At 36.0% G+C, this 27,661-nt stretch overlaps 1 protein-coding gene across 4 annotated transcripts in view; it reads left to right on the top strand.

Moving 5' to 3' along the window:
• LOC148952462 (uncharacterized) overlaps window positions 1–27,661 on the top strand; it is a 172,973-nt gene that overhangs the window by 61,479 nt on the left and 83,833 nt on the right. For all 4 annotated transcript variants that reach the window (XM_089088962.1, XM_089088963.1, XM_089088965.1 and 1 more), the window contains 2 exons: window positions 18,960–19,164; window positions 27,410–27,570. In XM_089088962.1, coding sequence (XP_088945088.1) covers window positions 18,979–19,164; window positions 27,410–27,570 — 347 coding nt within the window. In that variant the 5' untranslated portion in view covers window positions 18,960–18,978. The remainder of the gene's footprint in view (window positions 1–18,959; window positions 19,165–27,409; window positions 27,571–27,661) is intronic.

The following is a 27,661-nucleotide window of genomic DNA, read 5'->3' as shown; positions in this document are numbered from 1 at the left end:
TGTTAGAGTTGAAGTCTGGTTTAGTTATGCTAAAGAGTTTAGATTTTTAGCTTAGAGTCTTATCTTAGAGTTTTTGTTAGACTTATAGTTTATTTTAGTTTTATTTAATAGTTTTGAGTTTTAGCTTATAGACATATATTAGAGTTTTAATTTAGTTTAGTTTTAGTTAAGAGTTTAGAGTTTTTTAGCTTAGAGTTTAGAGTTTTTTCTAGTTTAGTTTAGTTTTAATTAAGAGTTTAGAGTTTTTAGCTTAGAGTCTTAGCATAGAGTTTTAGTTAGAGTTCGAGTTTAGTTTAGATTTAGTTAAAAGTTTAGAGTTTTATAATATAGTCTTTTCTTAGAGTTTTAGTTAGAGTTGTTGTTTAGTTTAGTTACAGTTAGAAATTTAGAGTTTTAGCTTAGAATCATAGCTTAGAGTTTTACTTAAAGTTGTAGTTTAGTTAAGTTTTAGTTAAGAGTTTCGAGTTTTAGCTTGGAGTAATAGCTTAAAGTTTTTGTTAGTGTTCTAGTTAGTTTAGTTACAGTTAATAGTTTGGCGCTTTACCTTAGAGTCTTAGCTTAGAGCTTTAGTGAGAGTTCTCGTCCAGTTAGTTTTAGCTAGTAATTTAGACTTCTAGACTAGATTTATAGCTTGGATTTTGTGTTAGAGTTCTAGTTTAGTTTAATTATAGTTATGAGTTTAGTGTTTTATATAAGAGTCTTAGCTTATAGTTTTAGTTTGAGTTCTAGTTTAGTTTAGTTATAGTTAAGAGTTTGGTGTTTTACCTTAGAGACTTAGCTTAGAGTTTTAGTTTAGTTTAGTTTTAGTTAAGAGTTTAGAGTTTATAGATTAGAGTCTTATCTTAGAGTTTTTGTTAGAGTTCTAGTTTAGTTTAGTTTTAGTTAAGAGTTTAGAGTTTTTAGCTTATAGTCTTAGTTTAGAGTTTTTTGTTGAAGTTCTAGTTTAGTTTAGAGTTTTAACTTAGACTTAGAGTTTTAATTAGAGTTCTAGTGTAGTTTAGTCTTAGTTAAGAGTTTAGAGTTTTAGCTTTGAGTCTTAGCTTAGAGTTTTTGTTAGAGTTCTAGTTTAGTTTAGTTTTAGTTAAGAGTTTAGAGTTTTAGCTTAGAGTTTTAGCTTAAGAGTTTTTGTTAGAGTTCTAGTTTAGTTTAGTTATAGTTAAGAGTTTGGAGTTTTACCTTAGAGACTTAGCTTAGAGTTTTAGTTTAGTTAGTTTTACTTAAGAGTTTAGAGTTTTAGCTTAGAGTCTCAGCTTAGAGTTTTTGTTAGAGTTTTAGTTTAGTTTTAGTTAAGAGTTTAGTATTTTTATCTTAGAGTATTAGCTTAGTGTTTTTGTTGAAGTTCTAGTTTAGTTTTAGTTTAGAGTTTTGGATTATACCTAGTTTTACTTATATCTCTATTTTATTTTATTTTTATTTAAGGTTCTATAGTTTTTATATTATAGTAATAGCTTCTTTTTATTTATAGTTCTACTTTAGTTTAGTTCTATTTAAGAGTTTAGAGTTTTACCATAGAGTCTTAGCTTAGAGTTATAGTTAGAGTTAAAGTTTAGTTTAGTTATAGTTAAGAATTTAGAGTTTTAGCTTAGAGTCATAGCTTAGAGTTTTACTTAAAGTTATAGTTTGATTAAGTTTTAGTTAAGAGTTTCGAGTTTTAGCTGAGTCTTAGCTTAGAATTTTTGTTAGAGTTCTAGTTTAGTTTACTTTTAGTTAAGAGTTTGGTGTTTTACCTTAGAGTCTTAGATTAAAGTTTTAGTTAGAGATCTAGTTTAGTTTAGTTTTAGTTAAGAGTTTAGAAATTTAGCTTAGAGTCTTAGCTTAGAGTTTTTGTTAGAGTTCTAGTTTATTTTAATTTTAGTTAAGAGTTTAGAGTTTTAGCTGAGTCTTAGCTTAGAATTTTTGTTAGAGTTCTAGTTTAGTTTAGTTTTAGTTAAGAGTTTAGAGTTTTACCTTAGAGTCTTAGCTTAGAGTTTTTGTTAGAGTTCTAGTTTAGTTTAATTTTAGTTAAGTTTGATGTTTTACCTTTGAGTTTCAGTTAGAGTTCTAGTTTAGTTTACTTTTATTTAAGAGTTTGGTGTTTTACCATAGAGTCTTAGCTTAGAGTTTTAGTTAGAGTTCTAGTTTAGTTTAGTTTTAGTTAAGAGTTTAGAAATTTAGCTTAGATTCTTATCTTAGAGTTTTAGCTAGAGTTGTATTTTAGTTTAATTTTAGTTAAGAGTTTAGAGTTTTTAGCTTAGAGTCTTAGCTTAGAGTTTTTGCTGAAGTTCTAGTTTAGTTTAGTTTTAGTTAATAGTTTAGAGTTTTAGATTAGAGTCTTAGCTTAGAGTTTTTATTAGACTTGAAGTTTAGTTTAGTAATAGTTAAGAGTTTAGAGTTTTAGCTTAGAGTCCTTAGACTTAGCTTAGAGTTTTAGTTTAGTTTAGTTTTAGTTAAGAGTTTAGAGTTTTTTAGCTTAGAGTCATAGCTTAGAGTTTTTGTTATAGTTCTAGTTTAGTTTTGTTTTAGTTAAGAGTTTGGTGTTTTACCTTAGAGTCATAGATTTGAGTTTTAGTTAGAGTTCTAGTTTAGTTTAGTTTTAGTTAAGAATTTAGAATTTTAGCAGAGTCTTAGCTTAGAGTTTTTGTTAGAGTTCTAGTTTAGTTTAGTTTTAGTTAAGAGTTTAGAGTTTTTAGCTTAGAGTCTTAGCTTAGAGTTTTTGTTGAAGCTCTACTTTAGTTTAGTTTTAGTTAAGAGTTTATAGTTTTAGGTTAGTCTTAGCTTAGAGTTTTTGTTAGAGTTTTAGTTTAGTTTAGTTTTAGTTAAGAGTTTAGATTTTTAGCTTAGAGTCGTAGTTTAGAGTTTTTGTTAGAGTTTTAGTTTAGTTTAGTTAAGAGTTTAGAGTTTTATCATAGAGTCATAGCTTAGAGTTTTGTAGTTTATAAGCTCAGAAAGTTACACTAACACAAAATTCATTCAAAATTGGTTGACCCAACAAGTTGCATGGATTTGCAGGTGAACAAGTGACATAAGGTCTGTCTGCCTATAGTCTCAGGCAAGGGCAGCTGAGTTTTAGGACTAACATATGAACATCAAATTGCCTGGACTCACAGACAAACTAGCAACAATAATAATAATTGATTGAATTTTCAGAACATATATCCTATAGGCCTTCAAAAAATTATGGGTATTTATTAGTGAAAAGGATGTCACACTGTTATACTAAAGCAATGCAGGAAAAAAAGGTACTGTTCTAATATCTGGGGAACATGCGAGAAGTGAAGTTTGGTTAATGCTAGTGAAATAAAACAAAATAGGATAAAAATATAATAGTTTAGAAACAAATTTTGGCTGTATATTTGCATATTAGGAGGGTGGGGGTAAAGCATAGCATATAATAAATACATAACCTAAACTAACCTAGGTACCTTTTTTCCTCCTAAACCCCAAAAAACTAAAGCTTGAATATAGTTCCTGGAGTGAGAAACACCTTGTTTATAGAGCATAAGATAGGAAATTACTGGGTTGTGTTATCTGTTCGGAGATATTATTTAATCAATTGACAAAAACCATAAAACAGATATAAATTGATGTTGACATCCAAGAATAACAACAAATAAATTGACCAACACTCATAACCATCCAAGAAACATCCATCAAAGTGAGAAAAATCCAATTTTTTTCATTCTCACTGACGAAAACCATAAAAACAGACATAAATTGATGTTGAAATCCATGAAAAACAACAAATAAATTGACCGACACTCATAACCATCCAAGAAACATCCATCAAAGTGAGAAAAATCCTTTTTTTTATTCTCACTGACAAAAACCATAAAACAGACATATATTGATGTTGACATCCGAGAAAAACATCAAATAAATTGCCCAACACTCATAACCATCCAAGAAACATCCATCAAAGTGAGAAAAATCCTGTTTTTTCATTCTCACTGACAAAAACCATAAAAACAGACATAAACTGATGTTGACATCCGTGAAAAACATCAAATAAATTGACCGTCACACATAATCGTCCAAGAAAAATCCATCAATTTGAGAAAAATCGTATTTTTTCAAGTGAGAAAAATCCTTTTTTTTCATTCTCACTGACAAAAACCATAAAACAGACATAAATTACTGTTGACATCCATGAAAAACAACAAATAAATTGACCAACACTCATAACCGTCGTCCAAGAAACATCCATAAAAGTGAGAAAATTCCTGTTTTTTCAAGTGAGAAAAATTCTGTTTTTTCATTCTCAGTGAGAAAACCATACTAAAACTTTCTACTAAAACTTTATCACAAAATAAGTTTTTCAAAGAAAAGTAAAGAGCTCTAATAAACCAAAAATGAGCAAAAACAAAATAAAATAAACTACCAAGCGTGAAACTAGCACAAATCAGCATCAATAAATAAATGAAACCAAAACAAACAGAAATCATAGGCAGCGCAATCGCGCTTCCTAAGTATTAATTTAAAAAACTTTCCACAAAATAAGTTTTTCAAAGAAAAGTAAAGAACTCCATTAAACAGAAAATGAGCAAAAATAAAATCGAATAATCTACGGAGCGTGAAACTCCCACAAATCAGAAATGATAATTAAATGAAACCCAAAACGAACAGAAATTACAATAAATAGCCGAGTCGAACTCAAAACGAGCAGAAATTAACATAAGTTGGGCTCAAAACCCCTATGCCTTCCCAAGGCAAGAACATAATTTGTACTTTACTGAAAAATATAAATGTTCTTACTTTTATAACTTTAATAAGTCAAATAATATTAACATTTTGATTACTAAATATCAGTATATATATATATATATATATATAATATATATATATATATATATATATATATATATATATATATATATATATATATATATATATATATATATATATATATATATATATATATATATATATATATATATATATATATATATATATATATATATATATATATATATATATATATATATATATATATATATATATATATATATATATATATATATATATATATATATATATATATTATGGGAAGGCATAGGGGTTTTGGGAAGGCATAGGGTTTTCTACGAAAACGCTTTCTATAAACACCTTATATGCCCCCAGGGCATAAATTACAACCCTTACCCTAAGGGCTGTGAGGGTGGTTGTCATCCTCTAAGACATAATTTCCAGAACTTTCAACTACGTTAAACAAAATTGATGTCTCAAAATTTTGATTGGATATGTTTAGGAAAATTGTGGGCGTGAGAGGGGCATTAGTCACTCCCATCACTTTCAACTATTAAATAAGGCACTAGCCCTTTCAATATCCAATAAAATGAGCCCTTTTGAAGTTTCTACGACAACGCTTTCAATAAAAACCTTATATGCCCCCAGGGCATAACTTAAAACCCTTGCCCTGAGGGCTGGATGGGGGGGGGGTTGTCACCCTCAAAGATCGAATTTCCAGAACTTTCTACTTCTTTGAACACAATGGCTATCTGAAAATTTTCATTGGATGTTTTTAGGGGAATGGTGTGCGAGAGAGGGTGGTTAGTTACCGAACAATCACTTTCGACTATTAAAATAGGCACTAGCCCTCTCAGTTCCCAATTGAATGAGCCCTTTTTTGAAGTTTCTACGACAACGCGTTCTATAAAAACCTTATGTGGCCCCAGGGCATAACTTATAACCCTTGCCCTGAGGGCTGTGGGGGGGGGGTCCCTCCTCAAAAACATAATTTCTTTCTGGAAATCAACTATGCTGAACAAAATGGCTGTCTAAGGATTTTGATTGGATGTGTTTGGGGAAAAGGTGGGCGTGAGAGAGGGGTTAGTTGCCCTCCAATCACTTTCGACTATTAAAAAGGGCACTAGACCTTTTAATTTCCAATTGAATGAGCCCTTTTTGAAGTTTTTACGAAAAAGACTTCAATAAAAACTTATATATCCCCAGGGCATAATTTATAACCCCTGCCCTGAAAACTGTGGGGGGACTGTCCTGCTCAAATGTATAATTTCCTGAACTTTAAACTGTGTGGAACAAAATGGCTATCTCAAAATTTTGATTGGATGTGTTTGGGAAATGGTGGGCGTGGAAGGGGTGTTAGTTGCCTTCCAATTTCTTTCGACTATTAAAAAGGGTACTAGCCATTTCAATTTCATATTGAATGAACCCTTTTTGGCGTTTCTAAGACAACGCGTTCTATAAAAACCTTATATGCCCCCAGGGCATAACTTATAACCCTTGCCCTGAGGACTGTTGGAGGGTTATCATCCTCAAAGACTTAATTTCCAGAACTTAAAACTACTTTGAATATAATGGCTATCTAAAAATTTTGAGTGGATGTGTTGGGGGAAAAGGTGGGCGTGAGAGGTGGGTTATCGGCCGGCCAATCATTTTTGACTATTAAAAAGGGCGCTAGCCCTTTGAATTTACAGTCAAATGAGCCATTTTTTAAGTTTCTTCGATAACGCCTTCTATGAAAACGTTATATGCCCCCAGGGCATAACTTACAACCCGTGCCCTGAAGGCTGTGGAAGAGTGTCCTCCTCAAAAACATATTTTCTATCTGGAAATACACTACGCTGAGCAAAATGGCCATCTCAAATTATTTATGGGATGTGTTTCGGGCAATGGTGGGCGTGAAAGGGTTGTTAGTTGCCTTCCAATTCCTGTCTACTGTTAAAAATGGCAAAATCGACCCCATTACAATCGAATGAGCCCTTTTCAAAGTTTCTACGACAACTTCTTCGATACGAAGTACCCTGGTCTAAAGGAAAAAAATAATAATAAATGATACATTGTGCCAACATCGTTCTTATATGCCCTCAGGGCATAACTTAAAACCTTTGCCCCGAGGGTTGTGGTGAACTTTCCTCCTCTTCGATGAGCCGTTTTTGAAGTTTCTACCACAGCTCCTTCGATACGAAGTGAACTGGTCTAAAAAAAAGGATAATAATAATGCATTGTGCCAACAGCGTTCTTTCATAGGCAGCGCAATAGCGCTGCCTTAGTAAAGAACGATGTTGGCACAATGTATTTTTTTTTTCTTTTTTTTTCATACCAGTACACCTCGTATGGACGGAGGTGTCATAGGAAAGTCAAAAAAGGACCCTTCGTTCAGAATTTGGAGTGGTTAGTGCCCTTTTCAATAGTCAAAATTAATTTGAAAACAAATAGCCCCCCTCTCATGCCTCTAATTTATCATAACACATCTAGTCGGAATTCTGAGGTAGCATAGTCGTTCAGCGTAGTTGATTTCCAGATAGAAAATATGTTTTTGAGGAGGACACTCCCCCAAAACCCTCAGGGTAAGGGTTGTAAGTTATGCCCTGGGGGCATATAAGATTTTTATAGAAAGAGTTGTCATAGAAACGTCTAAAAGAGCTCATTCGATTGGAAATTAAAAGGGCTAGTGCCCTTTTTAAGAGTCGACAGTGATTGGCGGGCAAGTAACCCCCCTCTCACGCCCACCATTTCCCCAAACGAATCCAATCAAAATTTTGAGATAGCCATTTTGTTCAACGTAGTTGAAAGTTCTGAAAATTAGGTCTTTGAGGAAGACAACCCCCCAAAGCCCTTAGGGCAAGGGTTATAAGTTGTGCCCTGGGGGCATATAAGGTTTTAATAGAAAATGCTGTCATATAAACTTCAAAATGGCCTCGTTCAATTGGAAATTGAAATGGCTAGTGCCCTTTTTAATAGTCGAAAGTGATTGGAAGGCATCTAACACCCCTTCCACACCCACCATTTCCCCAAACACATCCAATCAAAATTTTGAGATAGCCATTTTGTTCAATGTAGTTGAAAGTTTTGGAAATTATATCTTTGACCAGGAAGACCCTTTTAATTTCCAATCGAATGAGCCCTTTTTGAAGTTTCTACAGCAACACTTTCTATAAAAACCTTATATGCCCCCAGGGCATAACTTACAACCCCCTTACCCTGAGGGCTGTGGAAGGGGGGGGGGATTTTAATCTTCAAAGACCTAATTTCCAAAACTTTCAACTATTTTGAAAAAATGGCTATCTCAAAATTTTGACTGGCAGTGTTTTGGAACAAGTCGGTCGGAAGAGGGGGTGTAATCGCCATCTAAACACTTTAGGATTTTTAATAGCATACTAGATCTTTGAAGTTTGAATCGACTAAACCCTTTTTCAAGTTTCTATGACAAAGTTTTCAATAAAAACATTATATGTCCCCAGGGTATAGCTTACAACCTTAGCTCTGAGGGTTCTTGGGGAATGTCATCCTCAAAGACCGAATTTCCAGAACTTTCAACTACGTTGCACAAAAGGGCTATCTGAAAATTTGAATGGGATGTGTTTTGGGAAATGATGAGCGTGAGAGGGGGGTTAGTTACCCTCCAATCATTTTCGACTATTAAAGAGAGCACTAGCCCTCTCAGTTTCCAATTGAATGAGTACCTTTTGAAGTTTTTACGACAACACTATTTATATAAAACCTTATATGCCCCAAGGGCATAACTTAAAATCTTTGCCCTAGGGCTCTCGGGGGTTTGTCATCCTCAAGTACATAATTTCCAGAACTTTCAACTACGTTGAAAAAAATGGCTATCTCTAAACTTTGATTAAATATGTTTTGCGAAATCGTGGGCGTGAGATGTTGGGGGTTAGCTGCTCTCCATTTACTTTCGACTATTAAAAAGGGTACTAGCCCTTTCAATTTCCAATCGAATGAGCCCTTTTTGAAATTTCTACGACAACTTCTTTATAAAAACTTCATATGTCCCCAGGGCATAAGTAACAACCCTTGCCCTGAGGGGGGGCGGTTTTGTTTTTGTGGTTGGGGGGGGGGGGGGGGGGGGCATCCTCAAAGACCTAATTTCGAGAACTTTCAACTACATTGAAAAATGGCTATCTAAAACTTTTGATTGTGTGTTTTTGGGGAAATGATGGGCGTGAGAGGGGGGTCAGTTGCCCTCCAATCACTTTCGACTATTAATAAGAGCACTAGCCCTTTCAATTTCAAATCGAATAAACCCTTTTTGAAGTTTCTACGACAACGCTTTCTATTAAAACCTAATATGCCCCTAGGGCATAACTTACAACCCTTGCCCTGAGGGCTATGGGGCGGGGGGAGGAGGGGTTGTCACCCTTAAAGTCCTAATTTCCAAAATTTTCAATTACGTTGGATGAAATTGCTATCTCTAAATTTTGATTAGATTGTTTTGTGAAAATGATTACCGTGAGAGAAGGGTTAGTTGCCCTCCAGTCACTTTAGAATATTAAAAGAGCACTAGCCATTTCAATTTCCAATTGAATGAACCCATTTTCATGTTCCTACGACAACCCTTTCAATAAAAACCTTATATACCTACAGGACATAACTTATAACGCTTGCCCTGAAGACTGTGGGGGGAGTTTCCTGCTCAAAGATATAATTACCAAAACTGTTAACTACATTGAACAAAATAGCTGTCTCAAAATTTTGATTGGATGTATCGGGGGATATGGTGGGCGTGAAAGGGGTGTTAGATGCTTTCCAATCACTTTCGACTATTAAAAAGGGCACTAGCCATTTCAATTTCCAATTGAACGAGGCCATTTTGAAGTTTCTATGACAGCACTTTCTTTTAAAACCTTATATGCCCTCAGGGCTTAACTTACATCCCTTGCCCTAAGGGCTTTGGGAGGGTTGTCATCCTCAAAGACCTAATTTTCAGAACTTTCAACTACGTTGAACAAAATGGCTATCTCAAAATTTTGATTGGATGTGTTTGGGGAAATGGTGGGCGTGAGAGGGGGGTTACTTGCCCGCCAATCACTGTCGACTCTTAAAAAGGGCACTAGCCCTTTTAATTTCCAATCGAATGAGCTCTTTTAGACGTTTCTACGACAACGCTTTCTTTAAGAACCTGATATGTACCCAGGGCGTAAATGACAACCCTTGCCCTGTGGGTTTTGGGGGTTGTTCTCCTCAAAAACATAATTTCTGTTTGGAAATCAACTACGCTGAACAAAATGGCTATCTCAAAATTTGATTGGATGTATTTGGGGGAATGCGGGGTGGGGGGGTGCTAGTGGCCCTCCAATCACTTTTCACTATTAAAAAGGGCACTAACCACTCCAATTTCCAATCGAATGAGCCCTTTTCGAAGTTTCTACGACAACTCCTTCGATACGAAGTGCCCGGGTATGAAAAAAAAAAGAAAAAAAAATACATTGTGCCAACATCGTTCTTTACTTAGGCAGCGCTATTGCGCTGCCTATGAAAGAACGCTGTTGGCCCACTGTATTATTAATATCCTTTTTTTTTAACCAGTTCACTTCGTATCGAAGGAGGAAAGTTCACCACAACCCTCGGGGCAAGGGTTTTAAGTTATGCCCTGGGGGCATATAAGAACGATGTTGGCACAATGTATTATTGATTATTTTTCTTCCCTTTAGAGCAGGGCACTTCGTATCGAAGAAGTTGTCGTAGAAACTTTGAAAAGGGCTCACTCAATTGGAAATTTGATGGGCTTGTGCCCTTTTTAATAGTCGAAAGTGATTGGAAGGCAACTAACACCCCTTTCACGCACACCATTGGCCCAAATACATCCAATCAAAATTTTGGGATAGCCATTTAGTTCAGCGTAGTTGATTTCGAGATAGAAATTATATTTTTGAGGAGGACACTCTTCCACAGCCCTCAGGGCAAGGGTTGTAAGTTTTGCCCTGGGGGCATATAAGGTTTTTATAGAAGGCGTTGTCGTAGAAACTTAAAAAAAGGCTCATTCGATTGGAAATTCAAAGGGCTAGTGCCCTTTTTAATAGTCGAAAGTGATTGGAGGGCAACTAACCCCCTCTCACACCCACCTTTTCCCCAAATACATCCAATCAAAATTTTTAGATAGCCATTATATTCAAAGTAGTTTTAAGTTCTGGAAATTAAGTCTTTGAGGATGATAACCCTGGGGGCATATAAGGTTTTTATAGAACACGTTGTCTTAGAAACGTCAAAAAGGGTTCATTCAATTGGAAATTGAAATGGCTAGTGCCCTTTTTAATAGTCAAAAGTAATTGGAAGGCAACTAACACCCCTTCTACGCCCACCATTTTCCCAAACATATCCAATCAAAATTTTGAGATAACCATTTTGTTCCTCATAGTTTAAAGTTCATGAAATTATACATTTGAGCAGGACACTCCCCCCACAGTTTTCAGGGCAGGGGTTATAAGCTATGCCCTGGGGGTATATAAGTTTTTATTGAAGTCTTTTTCGTAGAAACTTCAAAAAGGGTTCATTCGATTGGAAATTCAAAGGTCTAGTGCCCTTTTTATTAGTCGAAAGTGATTCGAGGGCAACTAACCCCCCTCTCACGCCCACCTTCTCCCCAAACACATCTAATCAAAATTCTTAGATAGCCATTTTGTTCAGCATAGTTGATTTCCAGAAAGAAATTATTTTTTTGAGGAGGGAACCCCCCCCCCCCCCCACAGCCCTCAGGGCAAGGGTTATAAGTTATGCCCTGGGGCCATATAAGGTTTTTATAGAACGCGTTGTCGTAGAAACTTCAAAAAAGGGCTCATTCAATTGGGAATTGAGAGGGCTAGTGCCCTTTTAATAGACGAAAGTGATTGGAGGGTAACTAACCACCCTCTCCCGCACACCCTTCCCCTAAACACATCCAATGAAAATTTTCAGATAGCCATTGTGTTCAACGAAGTAGAATGTTCTGGAAATTAGGTCTTTTAGGGTGACAACCCCCCCTCCTCTCCAGCCCTCAGGGCAAGGGTTTTAAGTTATGCACTGGGGGCATATAAGGTTTTTATTGAAAGCGTCGCCGTACAAACTTTAAAAGAGCTCATTTTCTTAGAAATTGAAAGGACTAGTGCCTTTTTTAATAGTTGAAAGTGATGGAAGAGCGAATAACGCCCCTCTCACGCCCACAATTTTCCCAAACATATCCAATCAAAATTTTGACACATCCATTTTGTTTAACATAGTTGAAAGTTCTGGAAATTATGTCTTAGATAATGACACCACAACTTATGCCCTGGGGGCATATAAGGTGTTTATAGAAAGCGTTTTCGTAGAAACCCCTATGCCTTCCCAAAACCCCTATGCCTTCCCAAGGCCAGAACATAATTTGTACTTTACTGAAAAAAATACAAATGAATGTGCGTTGTCAGTTTAATATATATATAAATGTTAATATTATTTGACTTATTAAAGTTATAAAAGTAAGAACATTTATATTTTTCAGTAAAGTGCAAATTATGTTCTGGCCTTGGGAAGGCATAGGGGTTTTGAGCCCAACTTATGTTAATTTCTGCTCGTTTTGAGTTTGACTCGGCTATTTATTGTAATTCCTGTTCGTTTCGGGTTTCATTTAATTATCATTTCTGATTTGTGGGAGTTTCACGCTCCGTAGATTATTCGATTTTATTTTTGCTCATTTTCTGTTTAATGGAGTTCTTTACTTTTCTTTGAAAAACTTATTTTGTGGAAAGTTTTTTAAATTAATACTTAGGAAGCGCGATTGCGCTGCCTATGATTTCTGTTTGTTTTGGTTTCATTTATTTATTGATGCTGATTTGTGCTAGTTTCACGCTTGGTAGATTATTTTATTTTATTTTTGCTCATTTTTGGTTTAATAAGGCTCTTTAATTTTCTTTGAAAAACTTATTTTGTGATAAAGTTTTTTAAATTAATTAACCAAAAAGCCAATAATTGGGTAGGACTACTACTATAACTACCACTACTACTACTACCACTAAAACTACTACTTCTGTAGTGAGTACTACCAAGGCAGAGGATATTGAAATGAACATCTGAGTACACGTTGAGGGGAAAGTTAGACTAAATCAAAAACATTCTATGTGCATACAGATTGTCAAAAGGGTGCATTACCAATATTTTTGGAACAGCTTAACATATCAAGATGAAACTTCCAAGATCAGGGGGATGTTCAAATTACCAAAAGGCAATATATATATGCTTCTACTGCTATTAATACTGTTGCTACTATTGCTACTACTACTACTAATACAATACTATTACTGCTGCTACTGCTCCTACTACTACCACTACTACCATGACGCTAGTACTAATAAGGCTAAGTGTATGAAGGTGAAAATTTGACAGAAAATTGAGGGAAAATTTGAACAAAGTCAAAACACACTATGTACATACAGATTGTCAAAAGGTTGTATCTCATGAATAGATTTGGGTATTAAGTGGGAAATTTCAGAAAATGCTTAAAGGCAAAGATCAGTTGACCAAAAGGTGATATGTGCATGCTACTAATAATACTACAACCACTAATACTTTTCATGCTACAACTTTTACTACAAATGCTACGAAACTACTCCAACTACTAGTTCAATTGCAAGTACTAATAAGGCTAAGAGTATTAAGATGAAAATGGGGTCAAAAAGGCGAATCAGCAATATTTTTGGAATAGCCTACCATATCAAGTTGAAACTTCCAAAGTATCACGATGGGATGTTCAACTGCCCAAAAGGCAACATGTACATGTTACTACTGCAACTACTATTACTACTACTACTAATACAACACTACTACTGCTACTACTGCTCCTACTATTACCACTACTGCTATGATACTAGTACTATTAAGGCTAAGAGTATAAAGGGGAAAATTTGATAGAATATTGAGGGGAAATTTGAACTAGATCAAAACATACTATGTGCATGCAGATTGTCAAAAGGGCATATTTCAAGAATGTGTTTGAGTAGTAAGTTGGAACTTTCAGAAAATGCTTAAAGAGGAAGATTAATTGATTAAAAGGCAGTATGTGCACATTACTACTAATACTACTACCACAGCTACTTTTGCTACTACTACTGCTGTTACTTCTACTGCAAGTACTTGCAAGGCTAAGAGTATTAAGATGAAAATTACCGGAAGTATATGAATATAGAGGTTATCAAAATGACATATAGACAATGTCATAGCAATGGCTAATTGTATTAAGTTGAAACTTCCAGGACTTGACAAGGGGGATAATCAACTGACCAAAAGACAATATGGTTAAGAACATTCACTAGCAGATCTTCAACTATTATAACTAAGCTACATAAGTGTTTAGTTCAACCATGGTTAAAGTTTAGAATGTGTATTGCATGCCCAATCCACAAGACTGATTATGCAGTTATGGAATCAGATAAGATAAAAGAGATAAGATATTTATTAAAAAAAAAATCAGTATCATAAGCCCACAAAAGGCCAAATTTTGACTTTGGAGTCAACAAATCAAATAATTTCACAAAAACTGGCAAAAATGCAAAAATAACAACAAAAAAGAAAACTCAGTATGAATAATCATTTGTGAGTCAATAATTTAACTTGTATTATAACAATAACTTTTATTGACTTAATAAAGTCAATAAAAAGTTAAGAAGATAAAAACGGATCAAAAAAATGGGGGACAAAAATAAGCAAATAAATACCAAAAAAAAATTAAATATAAATACATGTAAGAACTAAAAGGGACACTAAAAAAAGTGGGGGGGGGGGCAAACAAGCAAAGAAGTACAAAAACCTGTGCAGCAGCCGCAATCTTGGTGGGGAGTGACGTTTGGGGAAAATACTAGCTGTCTGAGGCAAGGTATTATCATGGACTTAGAGGGGTTCACTGTCATGTCTAAGTTTGAGGCCTCATTTCCAATTTCATTGAGGATACTCATAGGGTTGCTTGTTAAATGTCCAAAGCAAGTTTCAGCAACTGTTAGGTCATCAACAAATGTCCATCAGTCGGGAAATTCCTTCATAAGGCTGTTAATTATGACTAAAAACAGGAGAGGACCTAGGAGAGTACCTTGGGGTATGCCATTGTGGGCAGGGAGAGGATTTGAAAAACGATTCTGGTATTTGACAACCTGCAATCTATTTGAAAGAAGGAGGCAACCAACTTCACCAGGAATGAATCAATATTGAATTTGTTGACAAGTTTCTCAACTAAAATATTGTGGTTAACATAGTCAATATTAATAAAATTTAGCCTGGAATTAGGCTTTTTCAGGATTTTCCAATTATGGTCAATAAGAGAAACGAGGTAGTAGGAAGTAGAAGTGGATTTTAGGATCCCAAATTGTCTCAGGTAGGATTTTTTCCTTCAGCCAACCTGCAAGGAGTCCTTCATAAAGTTTCAAGAAAATAGGAGTAGGCCTAAGAGTAATAGGACAAATGCCTTCAAGACCAGGCTTTCTGTTTTTCCTTTTCAAAGGGGTTATGAAACCCTATTTCAAAATTGCTGGAATTTGCCCAGACTTGGTAATCTTGTGCAAAACAGGACAAACAAGGGCTTTGAAAGGAAGTGACTGAAAGCACTAATAAGAGGAAACAGGGAATCCAAAGGACAAACACTTGTTTTTCTTAAATTTCCAATTTTTCTTTCTATCTCAGATAGGGAAACAGAGGGAAAAGGTTCCTGTTGGTAATTGGTAAGACAATGCTGGAAGGCTTTGGATCATGGGAGCAAGGAATTTATTTAGATTATTGGCAGTAACATCAGGGGATTTGGGTAGATTGAAGTCAAGCTGCTCAAGCCTCCTGCCACATAGCTTTTTCACTTTTGAAAACCAATTGTTTATTTTATTAGTGAACAATTGTTCAACCTTATTTTTGTACTACAATTGAACCAATTTACAAATTTCTTTTTTAATTGATTTTCTTAGTTTAGTGGCTTCATCCAGTTTACCATTTCTGGAAAGCTTCAATTTCATTCTAATTAGTGTTTATACAGTTTGGTTAATAAAGAGTTTATCACTGGAGCACCTTTTAATTTTTTTTTTCTAGAAAACAAAATTGATATCTATCAATTAGCTTTTTGTGGAAGGTAGCTATCTTATCATCAAGATTTTTAAAAATTAAAAATGTAAGACCAATCTTCAGTATTCAGCAACATACCAAAAGAAAGAAGACCAGAATTTTGAAGAGCGTGGTAAGCACCATAAGTTATTATGGTGAAAATACTAGCTTTAATCACACATAATAACAATAATAGAAATAAAACTCTAATGGAGCCTTGCGAGCACTACTACAATGCTTTAGAAAACGATTCTTATTCTTACCAAATATGCATCAACATTAAAATTTTTCAATAGCTTGGGGATAAGGGTTCTATTGCATATCTAACTAAGTAATGGCTTATTGAACTTTTGGAAATATTATCAAATTGTTGAGGGTCAGTTTTTTTGCAGAATAAAAGTTTTCAGCCACCCAGTGATGACACTTTCATAGATCTTGCTAAAAATAGAGGTCATCGGAATAGGACGCACACAAGCAAAATCACAGGCAGCTTCCTTTTTGGGGATAGGATTTAATCTATTTCTCCAGTTTTGTGGGTGCTGGCCTGATATTGTAATCTTGTTGAATATTTAAGTTAATGGAGCACTAAAAAATTCAGGAAAAGCCTTAATGAGATCAACAGGAACATCGAATGGTGTAATACTGGTCTTATTCAGTTTCTTCAGTTTAAGGCTAACTTGGGATTTTGTGATGATCGGAAAATCCTTAAAATCTGGAGATGGGTCCAGAAAATCCTCAGAGTTGTGGTGGAAGTGACTGAACAATGGCTGCCAAGGGTGTATTTAAGCTATCTGCATTTTCTTTATCCGGCTCATTATAGCCAAAATCCAGTCCAGTCTTCTTTTTACCTGTCATTTGTTTTATCATTTTGTACCACATTCCAGGCTTAGAATCCAATAAATGAAATACTTCCTTTTGGTAGTCAATAGTCTGAACATTGGAAGTAGCAAAGGATACAACCTGGGATGAGTTATCATCATGGCAATTAAAAAAGGACAGCTTTTGATGTTCATGAATTTACTTTAGGTCAAGATTACAGGATTCATTCAGATAAGAGTAAAAAGTTTTCTGAAATGCCATCAATAGCCCAACTTAGGTTAAAAATATTGTCAGCCTATAAGAAAAAGAATATGTTGATGATGTGAAATATACAAGATGTAGGGTTCTCCCTGTGGATCCAAAACATAATTGTCCAACAGGGTAGGAGAGGTGATAGCCCCCTGCCTCGCTCCTTGACAAACACAAAAATGTCTCTTATAGGTAACAGGAAGACTGTTGCTAGATTAGGGACTCTTGATATAAATTTTAAAACTCCAGTAGGCTACATATTTCTTAGTGGTTTAATAATTGCATGGCTGGCCCCCTCTTTGTATCTAGGAGCAACATATTGGCATGAATAAGGCAATCAAAAGCACGCTTTACATCTTTTCCTGCCATAACAATGGAGAATCAAAATCACTGGCATCAATCAATGTGTGTGTAACTACTGACAAAGCGTCTGTGGACCCGATAATGCGTTGTAAACCAATATTGTAGAGGAGAGTGTAACATTTTTCCTCGAACTTACCAATCATTAATAATTGGATAAACTGTAGTGTTGTGGAAACAGTAATTGCTGCGTGGAAATAACATTCTGTTGTAAAACAAAGTGCTGTGCTTTGTGTGGGACTAACATTGTTTTCTAAAGCATTGTAGTAGTGCTCGCAAGGCTCCATTAGGGTTTTATTTCTATTATTGTTATTATGGGTGATTAAAAAAAACTAACTCAGGACTTGGACTACAAAGGCGAATTACTCTACACACAAGAAAACTAACAGCAATTAGGCTATTGGCTCCCTATTGGGCATGGTATTTTGAGATAGGGCTTGCCTATCCCTTGGCTTCCCTTTTTAGAAGAGTACTCCCTGGTAGTGTCAAGGTGTCCACTGTTGTTTTCCCTCCATCCTGAGAACCCCACCCGCCTGTTCCAGAGTAGCTTGGGCAGGCAACATTCATTCCTCAAAATAGAAGAAATAGTTCCCCAATGCTCGCCAGCCATTAGCAGCAAGAAGCACTTAAACTTCAGAACTGGTACAAGCAGGAGAATTTCTTACTCTAGCCACAGGGGGATGGGTATTGACCGCCCTCCCATCAGTACGAATTTTGCTGCAATACATCCAATCTTGGTAGTATATTCCACAAAATATCCTGCCTCAAGGTCAGAAATTATGCAGGACAGTCAGTGACTAAAAATAACAGTGGTAAGTCCCTCTGTGTGCCCACTACTCTTATGGACACCACTAGAAGGTTGTTCTGGAATCTATATATCTGGGTCATCAGTATTGGGATCTTCTTTGCCAGGTGATTGACATCTATTCTAGATTATCAAAAATACACTTTCCTCCTCAGCTATATCATTTAGGTTGATGTTCCTTCTTCTTCTTTTTTTCTCTCCGTCTCTTATAGAAATAAGCCATCTATTAGAAAAAAGGAAAATGCTATTTCGTAATGTAAGTGCTTGTCTATCGAAAAGTGAAATAATTTTATATACTGTTTGGGAGATAAAATTTGGATGTAAGATAACATTTGTTTATGGCTCAAATATTAATTTTGAATTGATTTCAAGATGTTCATTTTTAACCAGGACCAACTTTTGCTTCTGAGATTAACATTTACGTGGAAATAGGGACTAATCAACTATTTAACTTCTCAGACACTATTTTCTAGCAGGGTTAACTTTTGGTTGTAAGATTAGCATTAAAGTATTAATAGGGACAAACTTCTTATACAACATACGTTTAAATTAATAATCAAAGGCAATACTTCATATACCCCAGAAATAGATTTTTCAATTATTTTAATCTCTACAGAAAGTAACTCGTTGAAACTTTTCTAGTGTGAGTGGAGGGAGGGTAAGCTTACCTGTTTTTTTTTTTTTTTTTTTTTTTTGCCTCGAAAGTATACAAAAATCCAGTTACTAAAAACTGTTTTAATATTTTCGTATAGTTTGATCTTCTGGAGCAGGTACTGTCAAGTTTTATAATCACCCTGTGCCTCCTTCGACCTACTCCCCTGGCACAGGGAGAAAAGGGTGGTATTTTTTCAGATGCCTTTCTCTCACTTTTACTTTTCCCTGGCATGAGCATACTATGTTTTACACAGGAAATCCATGACTAAATTTTTGTTTCTCATCAGAAAAGTAGTCAATATGTCTTTTTATTTAGGTAACTTAGAGGTCTAGAAATGAATAGTTGGGTGCACGTGAGCGTTTGTGTGCCTTCAAGAGCTCAGCAAGTTGCGTTATCAAACCTTTCAGGACAAGGTAGTGGAAAAACGTACAATTCGGACTCTGGTTCAAGTGTGGACACTAAAACAACATCAAGTCAAAGCTTGGATAAAAGTATGAAAACAGAAGTTTCTCTTGCTCAGGTATGTTTATTTTTTTTGTCAGTCACTCCTGGTGATTTGTCAAATATTTTCAAAAATTACTGCTTAACAGTTTATGCAACATATATTTGCAATATCTATTGGCTATGGTAGTTATAAATTCACTCGTAATATTTCCCTTAATTTGTAGAATTCTGGAAACCTAATAGGAAATAAATACTCTGCAGAAAAATAAAGACTAATTCACAAGGCTGTCAAAAGTCTTTCACCATTATATCAGTGAATTCTAATATACAATTTTAATTCTCTGAAAACCTCAGGTAAGATATACTACTAGTACTATTACCAGCAATCCAGTGTAGCACCAATTCATCCGGGGCCAACACAGCTACGCACGCTCCTCCTCAATTCCTGTATTCTCCAAGCCTCCTCTACACCCTCCCGAGAAATTTCCATTTTTATTAAATCCTTCCTTTTGACCTCCTCCCACCCTGTTCGTGGACAACCTGCTTTTCGTTTGGCCCTAGATTGTTCGCCTAAAAGAATGATCTTTGGCAATCAGTCATCCTTCTTCAACAGAACTTATGTTAGCTATTTCAACCTTTCTTTCATTATAGCCCTAGAGTCGAGAGGAGCCATATTTTTGTACAGCCTTCAATTGTAAAGAAATACCATAGACCTTGGCTATTCTACTTTTAACACCTTCACTGTATCCACCATCTTTACCAATAATACTACTAATGTAAGTGAAGCTATCCACTTCATTGATCTTCTTGTTACTCAACATCACCTCTTCAGCTTCATTTATTCACGGTTGAAGCGATTTATCCTTTTTTAAATTAACTTTCAAATCTATTCTTGTGCCCTAGACTCTCAAAACCTCCTAAAATCCATTCATTTTGCTAACATTTTATTTAGGACACTCAAATCATTAACATAATCTAAATCCAGGAAAGTTTTACTTTCCCATTTGATTCCATGATATCACATACCCTTTTTCGTGCTTTTTAGGACAAAGTCCATCAGAATGGTCATAGGCAGCGCGCTAGCGCTGCCTAAGTAAAGAACGATGTGGGCAAAATAGGTTTTTTTTTCTCCACCTGGGCACTTCGTATGGAAGGAGTTGTCGTAGAAACTTTGAAAAGGAATCATTCGATTGGAAATTGGAGTGGCTAGTGCCCTTTTTAATAGTCACAAGTGACTGTACGGCAACTCGCCCCCCCCCCCACGTCCACCAGTCCCCCTTAAACATCTAATCAAAATTTTGAGATAGTCAATTTATTCATTATAACTGATTTCCAGATGAAAAATATGTTTTTGAGGAGGACATTCTCCCACAATCCTGGGGGCAAGGGTTTTGAGTTATGCCCTGAGGGCATATAAGAACGATGTTGGTACAATGTACTATTTATTATTTTTTTTTTTCCTTTAGAGCAGGGCACTTCATATGGAAGGGGTTGTCGTAGAAACTTCAAAAGTGGCTCATTCGATTGGAAAGCGATAGTGCTATTACCTTTTTCAATTGTCGAAAATGATCGGAGGGCAACAAGCCCCCCTCCCACGCCCGTCAATCCTCCATATACGTCCAATCAACATTGTAAAATAACCAGTTTGTTCAGTATTGTATATTTTAATAAATAAAATATGTTTTTGAGGAGGACATTCCCACACAACCCTCAGGGAAAGGGTTTTAAGTTATGCCCTGGGGGCATATAAGGTTTTTATAAAAGGCGTTGTCGTAGAAACTTCAAAACAGGCTCATTCGATTGGAAATTGGAAGGGCTTGTACCCTTTTCACTAGTTGAAAGTGATTGCAGGGCACCTAGCCCCCCCCCCACGCCCATTATTTCCCCGAAAACGTCCGATCAAAACTTTAAGACAGCCATTTTGTTCAGTGTAGTTGATTTACCAATAGAAAATATGTTTTTAAGGAGGATAATCCTCCACCACCCTCAGGGTAAGGGTTTTAAGTTATGCCCTGGGGGCATTCAATGTATTTAAAGAAGGTGTTGTCGCAGAAACTTGACAAAAAAGTTCCTTCGATTGGAAATTCAAAGGGCTAGTGCCTTCTCAATAGTCGAAAGTGATTGGAGGGCAACTAGCCCCCCCCTCCTACACCCATCTTTTCTCTAAGCGCTTCTAATCAAAATTTTGAGATAGCAATTTTGTTCGGCGTAATTGAATTACTGATAGAATTCGTGCATTTCACGAGGAAACTCCACAACAACCCTCAAAGCAAGGATTATAAGCTATGCCCTGGGGGCATATAAGGTTTTTATTGAAATCTTTATGTCGTAGAAACTTGAAAAAGGGCTCATTCGATTTGAAATTCAAAGGGATAATATCCTTTTTAATAGTCGAAAGTGATTGGAGGGCAACTACCCCCCCCCCCGCCCCTCATTCCCCCCAACACATCCCATCAAAATTTTGAGTTAAGCATTTTGTTCAGCGTAGTTGATTTCCAGATAGAAAATATATTTTTGAGGAGGACACTCCCCCACACCCCTCAGGGCAAGGATTATAAGTTATGCCCTGGGGGCATATAAGGTTTTTATTGAAATCTTTATGTCGTAGAAACTTGAAAAAGGGCTCAGTCGATTTGAAATTCAAAGGGATAATATCCTTTTTAATAGTCGAAAGTGATTTGAGGGCAACTAACCCCTTCTCACACCCACCTTTTCCCCAAACACGTCCAATCAAAACTTTTAGATAGCCATTTTATTCAACGTAGTTGAAAGTTTTGGAAATTAGGTCTTTAAGGATGACAACCCCTCCCCCCACAGCCCTCAGGGCACGGGTTGTAAGTAATGCCCTGGGGCATATAAAGTTTTTATTTAAAGCGTTGTCGTAGAAACTTCAAAAAGGCTCATTCAATTGGAAATTGGAAGGGCTAGTGCCTTTTTTAATACTTGGAAGTGATTTGGTAGCGACTAGCATGGGCGTAGGCAGGCTATTGTCTAGGGGGGGGGCAGTCGATAGTGTGATGGAGGGCCTTTTATCAACTGCTTTTCCAACCATCTGCTTTTTCAGCAATATCTAATTTAAATTTGAAGGTCTAGGGGGGCAGCTGCCCCCCCCCCCCCTCCTTACGCCCATGGCAACTAACGCCCCTCTCAGGCCTACCATTTTCCAAAACATATCCAATCAAAATTTTGAGATATCCATTTTGTTCAACGTAGTTGAACGTTCTGTAAATTAGGTCTTTTAGGATGATAAACCCCTCAGAGCCCTCAGTGCAAGGGTTGTTAGTTATGCCCTGGGGGCATATAAGCTTTATATAGAAAGTTGTTGTATAAATCATAGGCAGCACGATCGTGTTACCTAAGTAAAGAACGGGGACACTCGGGAACGAATCAAGAAACGGGGACTGAGTAAAGAGGAGGACACTCCCCCACAACCCTCAGGTCAAGGGTTTTAAGTTATGCGCTGGGGGAATATAAGAACGATGTTGGCTCAATGTATTATTTATTAATTTTTTCCTTTAGAGCTGGGCACCTCGTATCGAAGAAGTTGTCGTAGAAACTTTGAAAAGCGCTCATTCAAATGTAAATTGGAGGGGCTTGTGCCCTTTTTAATAGTCGAAAGTGATTGGAAGGCGACTAACACCCCTCTCACGCCCACCATTTCCCCAAACCCATCCAATCAAAATTTTGAGATAGCCATGTTGTTTAACGTAGTTGAAAGTTCTGGAAATTCGGTCTTAGAGGATGACAACCACCCTAACAGACTTTACGGTAAGGGTTTTAATTTATGCCCTGGGGGCATATAAGGCGTTTATAGAAAGCGTTGTCGTTTCCAAGAGGGGTCATTCTATTGGAAATAGAAAGGCCTAGTGCCCTTTTTAATAGTCGAAACTGATTGGAAGGCTTGACATTTTTATTGTAAAGATCGAAGGGGGTATAATGGATTATTTTTTGTTGTTGTTGTTGTTTAGACCAGGGCACTTCGCATCGAAGGAGTTGTCGTGGGAAGTTCGAAAAGGGCTCATTCAATAAATAGAAAGGGCTGATGCCCTTTTTAATAGTCTAAAGTGATTTGAGGGCAACTAATCCCCCTTCCGCTCCCACGCCAACCCTCCCTTTTCTGCTCTTAAAATTTAACCAAATCAAAATAGCGTAAGTGTATCCAAGCTATCAAAGAAAGTAAACAGGTTTTTTTGCGAATGGTATCAAGTTTTCCATTTTAGGTCAACTAGAGGAGGCATTAAACTACATAAACAGCATTATTTGTGTCCAGATTTTTAAAAGGATGTATGTTACTATAAACTGCTGAAAATTTTTCTTCATCACACAAATAACTGGCCAAACTATAAATTTTGTAAAAAGGAACAAATGTGGATAATTATTTTCTCATCTCTCTAAAAGACTATGTCCAACTAAAAGGAACAGAAATAAATTAAAACAACTTTTTCCACAAAACATGTTTTTCAACGTAATGTAAAAAACTTTATTAAACCAAAATGGGGCAAATACAATGTCAAATATCTTACGAAAAGTGAACTAAGCCTAAATCTCCATCGACGATTAAATGAAACCCAAAAACATCGGAAAATACAATAAATTCCCGGGTCAAACTCAAAACAAGCAGAAATTAACATAAGTTGTGCACAAAACCCCTATGCCTTCCCAAGGCCAGAACAAAATTTTCAATTTACTGAAAAAATACAAATGAATATGCATTGTCAGTTCAATATAAATACACTGATATTTAGTAATAAAAATATTAATATTATTTGATTTATTAAAGTTATTAAAGTAAAAACATTTATATTTTTCCAGTATAGTGCAAATTTTGTTCTGGCCTTGTGAAGGAATAGGGGTTTTGCGCCCAACTTATGTTAATTTCTGCTCGTTTTGAGTTTGACTCGGTTAATTATTGTAATTTCTGTCCGTTGTGGGATTCATTTATTTATCAATGCTGATTTGTGGTAGTTTCACGCTTGGTAGATTATTTGATTTTATTTTTTCTCATTTTTTGTTTAATGGAGTTCTTTACTTTTCTTTGAAAAACTTATTTTGTGGAAAAAGTTTTATAAATTAATCCATGTAAATGGAAATAAAACACAACCATTCTTAACTTTTGATTCAGCACGAGACCAGCTACTAACCTCATTTCCTACCTTAACGTGCAGCAATGTTATTCTTGTACACAACACTAATCCCTTCCAAAGAAGGATGGAACTATCTTTAAAGCTCCTCTAATGGCTGAATCTAGCGTTTACTCGTAATCTATAAAACTAAGGACTCAACAGTGGCGGCTCTGGCCTCTCATTTGCCCAGGGCAAAATCTTGATTAGGCCCGGTCCCCTGTCTCCAAAAATTTCAAACAAAATTTGAATACAAATATCACAAAAAAAACCAGTAAAGTTGATTAGATTTGGTAGGCTTACTTAAACTTTCAAGGAATGATATTGAAAAAGTGGGAAAAATGAAAATTTCGGATTCAATTTGATTTTACTTAATGTCAACTGCTCCCTCTGCTTTATTTGAATAAAAATAAAATCTTAAAAATTAAAAAATAATAATAACCGTTAAATAATTTATTTGAAATTTTGCGCCCTAAAATTTCTGCGTCTGGGGCAAGTGCCCCCTCTGCTCCCCCCCCCCCCCCACCTAAAGTGCCTCTGGGACTAAAGTGGTCTGATGACTCAGACACTTCTAAATTGTTTCATTAGAAAGCGAAAATTTATAAGAATAAAAATTTGGTAGAGATCGTAGGATTTTTTTCTATAGTTTTTTATTCTTTTAGCTTTGAAAAGCGGTATTTCTTTAACGAAAACTAAACTTTTTGTCATTATTTGCCTTTTAAGGCTCGCTCAATATAATTTGGTCTCTATATAGTTGGAAACTATGCGTCGGAGACATTTTTCCGTCAGATACTTGAAGTTTTGCCTAATAAAGTCTTAGAAATTCCCACTAGAACATCCCATATGCGGCGACTAGTGGTTCATTTATATTACTGACAAGCACTGCATGTATTTACTAACGTGCATTTGAATTATTAGAGGGAATTATTTTGCAATTAAATTGCATTCAAAACCTGGAAATAGAATTTAAGTTTGTTTAATGTGCTTTTAATGCTATGTTTTATCATTTGAAACTGTTTTTAAGTGGGAATCGTATACTTTGTACCTGTTTAATATTCATATTTTTTCAGTGGATGTGGTCACTTTTATTGGCGCTGCTCATTGAGAGAAACTTTTGCCCAAAAATGATTATTTTCAAATATTTTGATTTTTCAAAAATGAAGAGATATACAAAAACGCTGCATCAAGTAAGAACTTATTGTGTTAGACTTGAAATTCCTCCGGGTAGCCTTCAAGTTTATAATTATTTTCTAGAAACATTCCAATTATTGCTGATGATAAGGAAATTGGGGGAATTGTCCAAAGTAAATGGTGCTGATCTCCAGTGAAGTCAGTAATTTTGTCACTGATTCAGTCAGTGGTTTCCTTTTTTTTGGGTCGTATTCAGGAAATTGGGGGAATTGTCCACAGTAAATGGTACTGATCTCCAGCGAAGTCAGTAATTTTGTCACTGATTCAGTCAGTGGTTTCCTTTTTTTGGGTCGTATTCAGGAAATTGGGGGAATTGTCCACAGTAAATGGTGCTGATCTCCAGCGAAGTCAGTAATTTTGTCACTGATTCAGTCAGTGGTTTCCTATTTGTTGGGTCGTATTCAGGAAATTGGGGGACTTGTCCACAGTAAATGGTGCTGATCTCCAGCGAAGTCAGTAATTTTGTCACTGATTCAGTCAGTGGTTTCCTATTTTTTGGGTCGTATTCAGGAAATTGGGGGAATTGTCCACAGTAAATGGTGCTGATCTCCAGCGAAGTCAGTAATTTTGTCACTGATTCAGTCAGTGATTTACTATTTTATGGGTCGTATTCAGGAAATTGGGGGAATTGTCCACAGTAAATGGTGCTGATCTCCAGCGAAGTCAGTAATTTTGTCACTGATTAAGTAAGTGATTTCCATTGTTTGGGTCGTATTCAGGAACTTGGGGGAATTGTCCACAGTAAATGGTGCTGATCTCCAGCGAAGTCAGTAATTTTGTCACTGATTTCCTTTTTTTGGGTCGTATTCAGGAAATTGGGGGAATTGTCCACAGTAAATGGTGCTGGTCTCCAGCGAAGTCAGTAATTTTGTCACTGATTCAGTCATTGGTTTCCTATTTTTTGGGTCGTATTCAGGAAATTGGGGGAATTGTCCACAGTAAATGGTGCTGATCTCCAGCGAAGTCAGTAATTTTGTCACTGATTCAGTCAGTGATTTCATTTTTTTGGGTGGTATTCAGGAAATTGGGGGAATTGTCCACAGTAAATGGTGCTGGTCTCCAGCGAAGTCAGTAATTTTGTCACTGATTCAGTCAGTGATTTCCTATTTTTTGGGTCGTATTCAGGAAATTGGGGGAATTGTCCACAGTAAATGGTGCTGATCTCCAGCGAAGTCAGTAATTTTGTCACTGATTCAGTCAGTGATTTCCTTTTTTGGGTCGTATTCAGGAAATTGGGGGAATTGTCCACAGTAAATGGTGCTGATCTCCAGCGAAGTCAGTAATTTTGTCACTGATTTCCTTTTTTTTGGGTCGTATTCAGGAAATTGGGGGAATTGTCCACAGTAAATGGTGCTGGTCTCCAGCGAAGTCAGTAATTTTGTCACTGATTCAGTCAGTGGTTTCCTTTTTTTGGGTCGTATTCAGGAAATTGGGGGAATTGTCCACAGTAAATGGTGCTGATCTCCAGCGAAGTCAGTAATTTTGTCACTGATTCAGTCAGTGGTTTCCTTTTTATTGGGTCGTATTCAGGAAATTGGGGGAATTGTCCACAGTAAATGGTGCTGATCTCCAGCGAAGTCAGTAATTTTGTCACTGATTCAGTAAGTGATTTCCTTTTTTTGGGTTGTAGTTAGGAACTTGGGGGAATTGTCCACAGTAAATGGTGCTGATCTCCAGCGAAGTCAGTAATTTTGTCACTGATTTCCTTTTTTTGGGTCGTATTCAGGAAATTGGGGGAATTGTCCACAGTAAATGGTGCTGGTCTCCAGCGAAGTCAGTAATTTTGTCACTGATTCAGTCAGTGATTTCCTTTTTTTGGGTCGTATTTAGGAAATTGGAAGAGTCGTCCACAATAAATGATGCTGATCTCAATCAAATTCAGTGATTTCCTTTTTTCGGGTCATATTTAGCCAAAATCATTTGTGCTCATAAGTATCCTCCCCAACTCTTTACCTTCAAGCGCTATTTGTTGTCTAAAACTGATTATTGAAACCAACCAAATAATTTTAGGTCATACAAAAATATATAAATGATAACAACATTGAAGCTGTATGGTCATCTGAGAAAAACTACATTTTTGTGGATTTTCCGTGTCGTATAGCCAATATTGAGGGGATAATTTCTGTAATGGACGAAGCTGGGATTGGCAAAGTCTATAATTCTTCCTACAGGTACCCTGTAGATCTGTTGTGCTTGACCGATTTCTTTAGAAGGCAACAACCAGAAGTGGAGTAGAAGTAGTAGATTTGATTGTTTTGGTAT

The sequence above is a fragment of the Artemia sp. Qi Xiang Cuo genome, chromosome 5, assembly GCF_049724085.1.
Source record: "Artemia sp. Qi Xiang Cuo chromosome 5, ASM4972408v1, whole genome shotgun sequence".
Lineage (NCBI taxonomy): Eukaryota > Metazoa > Arthropoda > Branchiopoda > Anostraca > Artemiidae > Artemia > Artemia sp. Qi Xiang Cuo.
The sequence above is the reverse complement of the archived record's forward strand: the minus strand, read 5'-3'. Positions and strand labels throughout refer to the sequence as shown.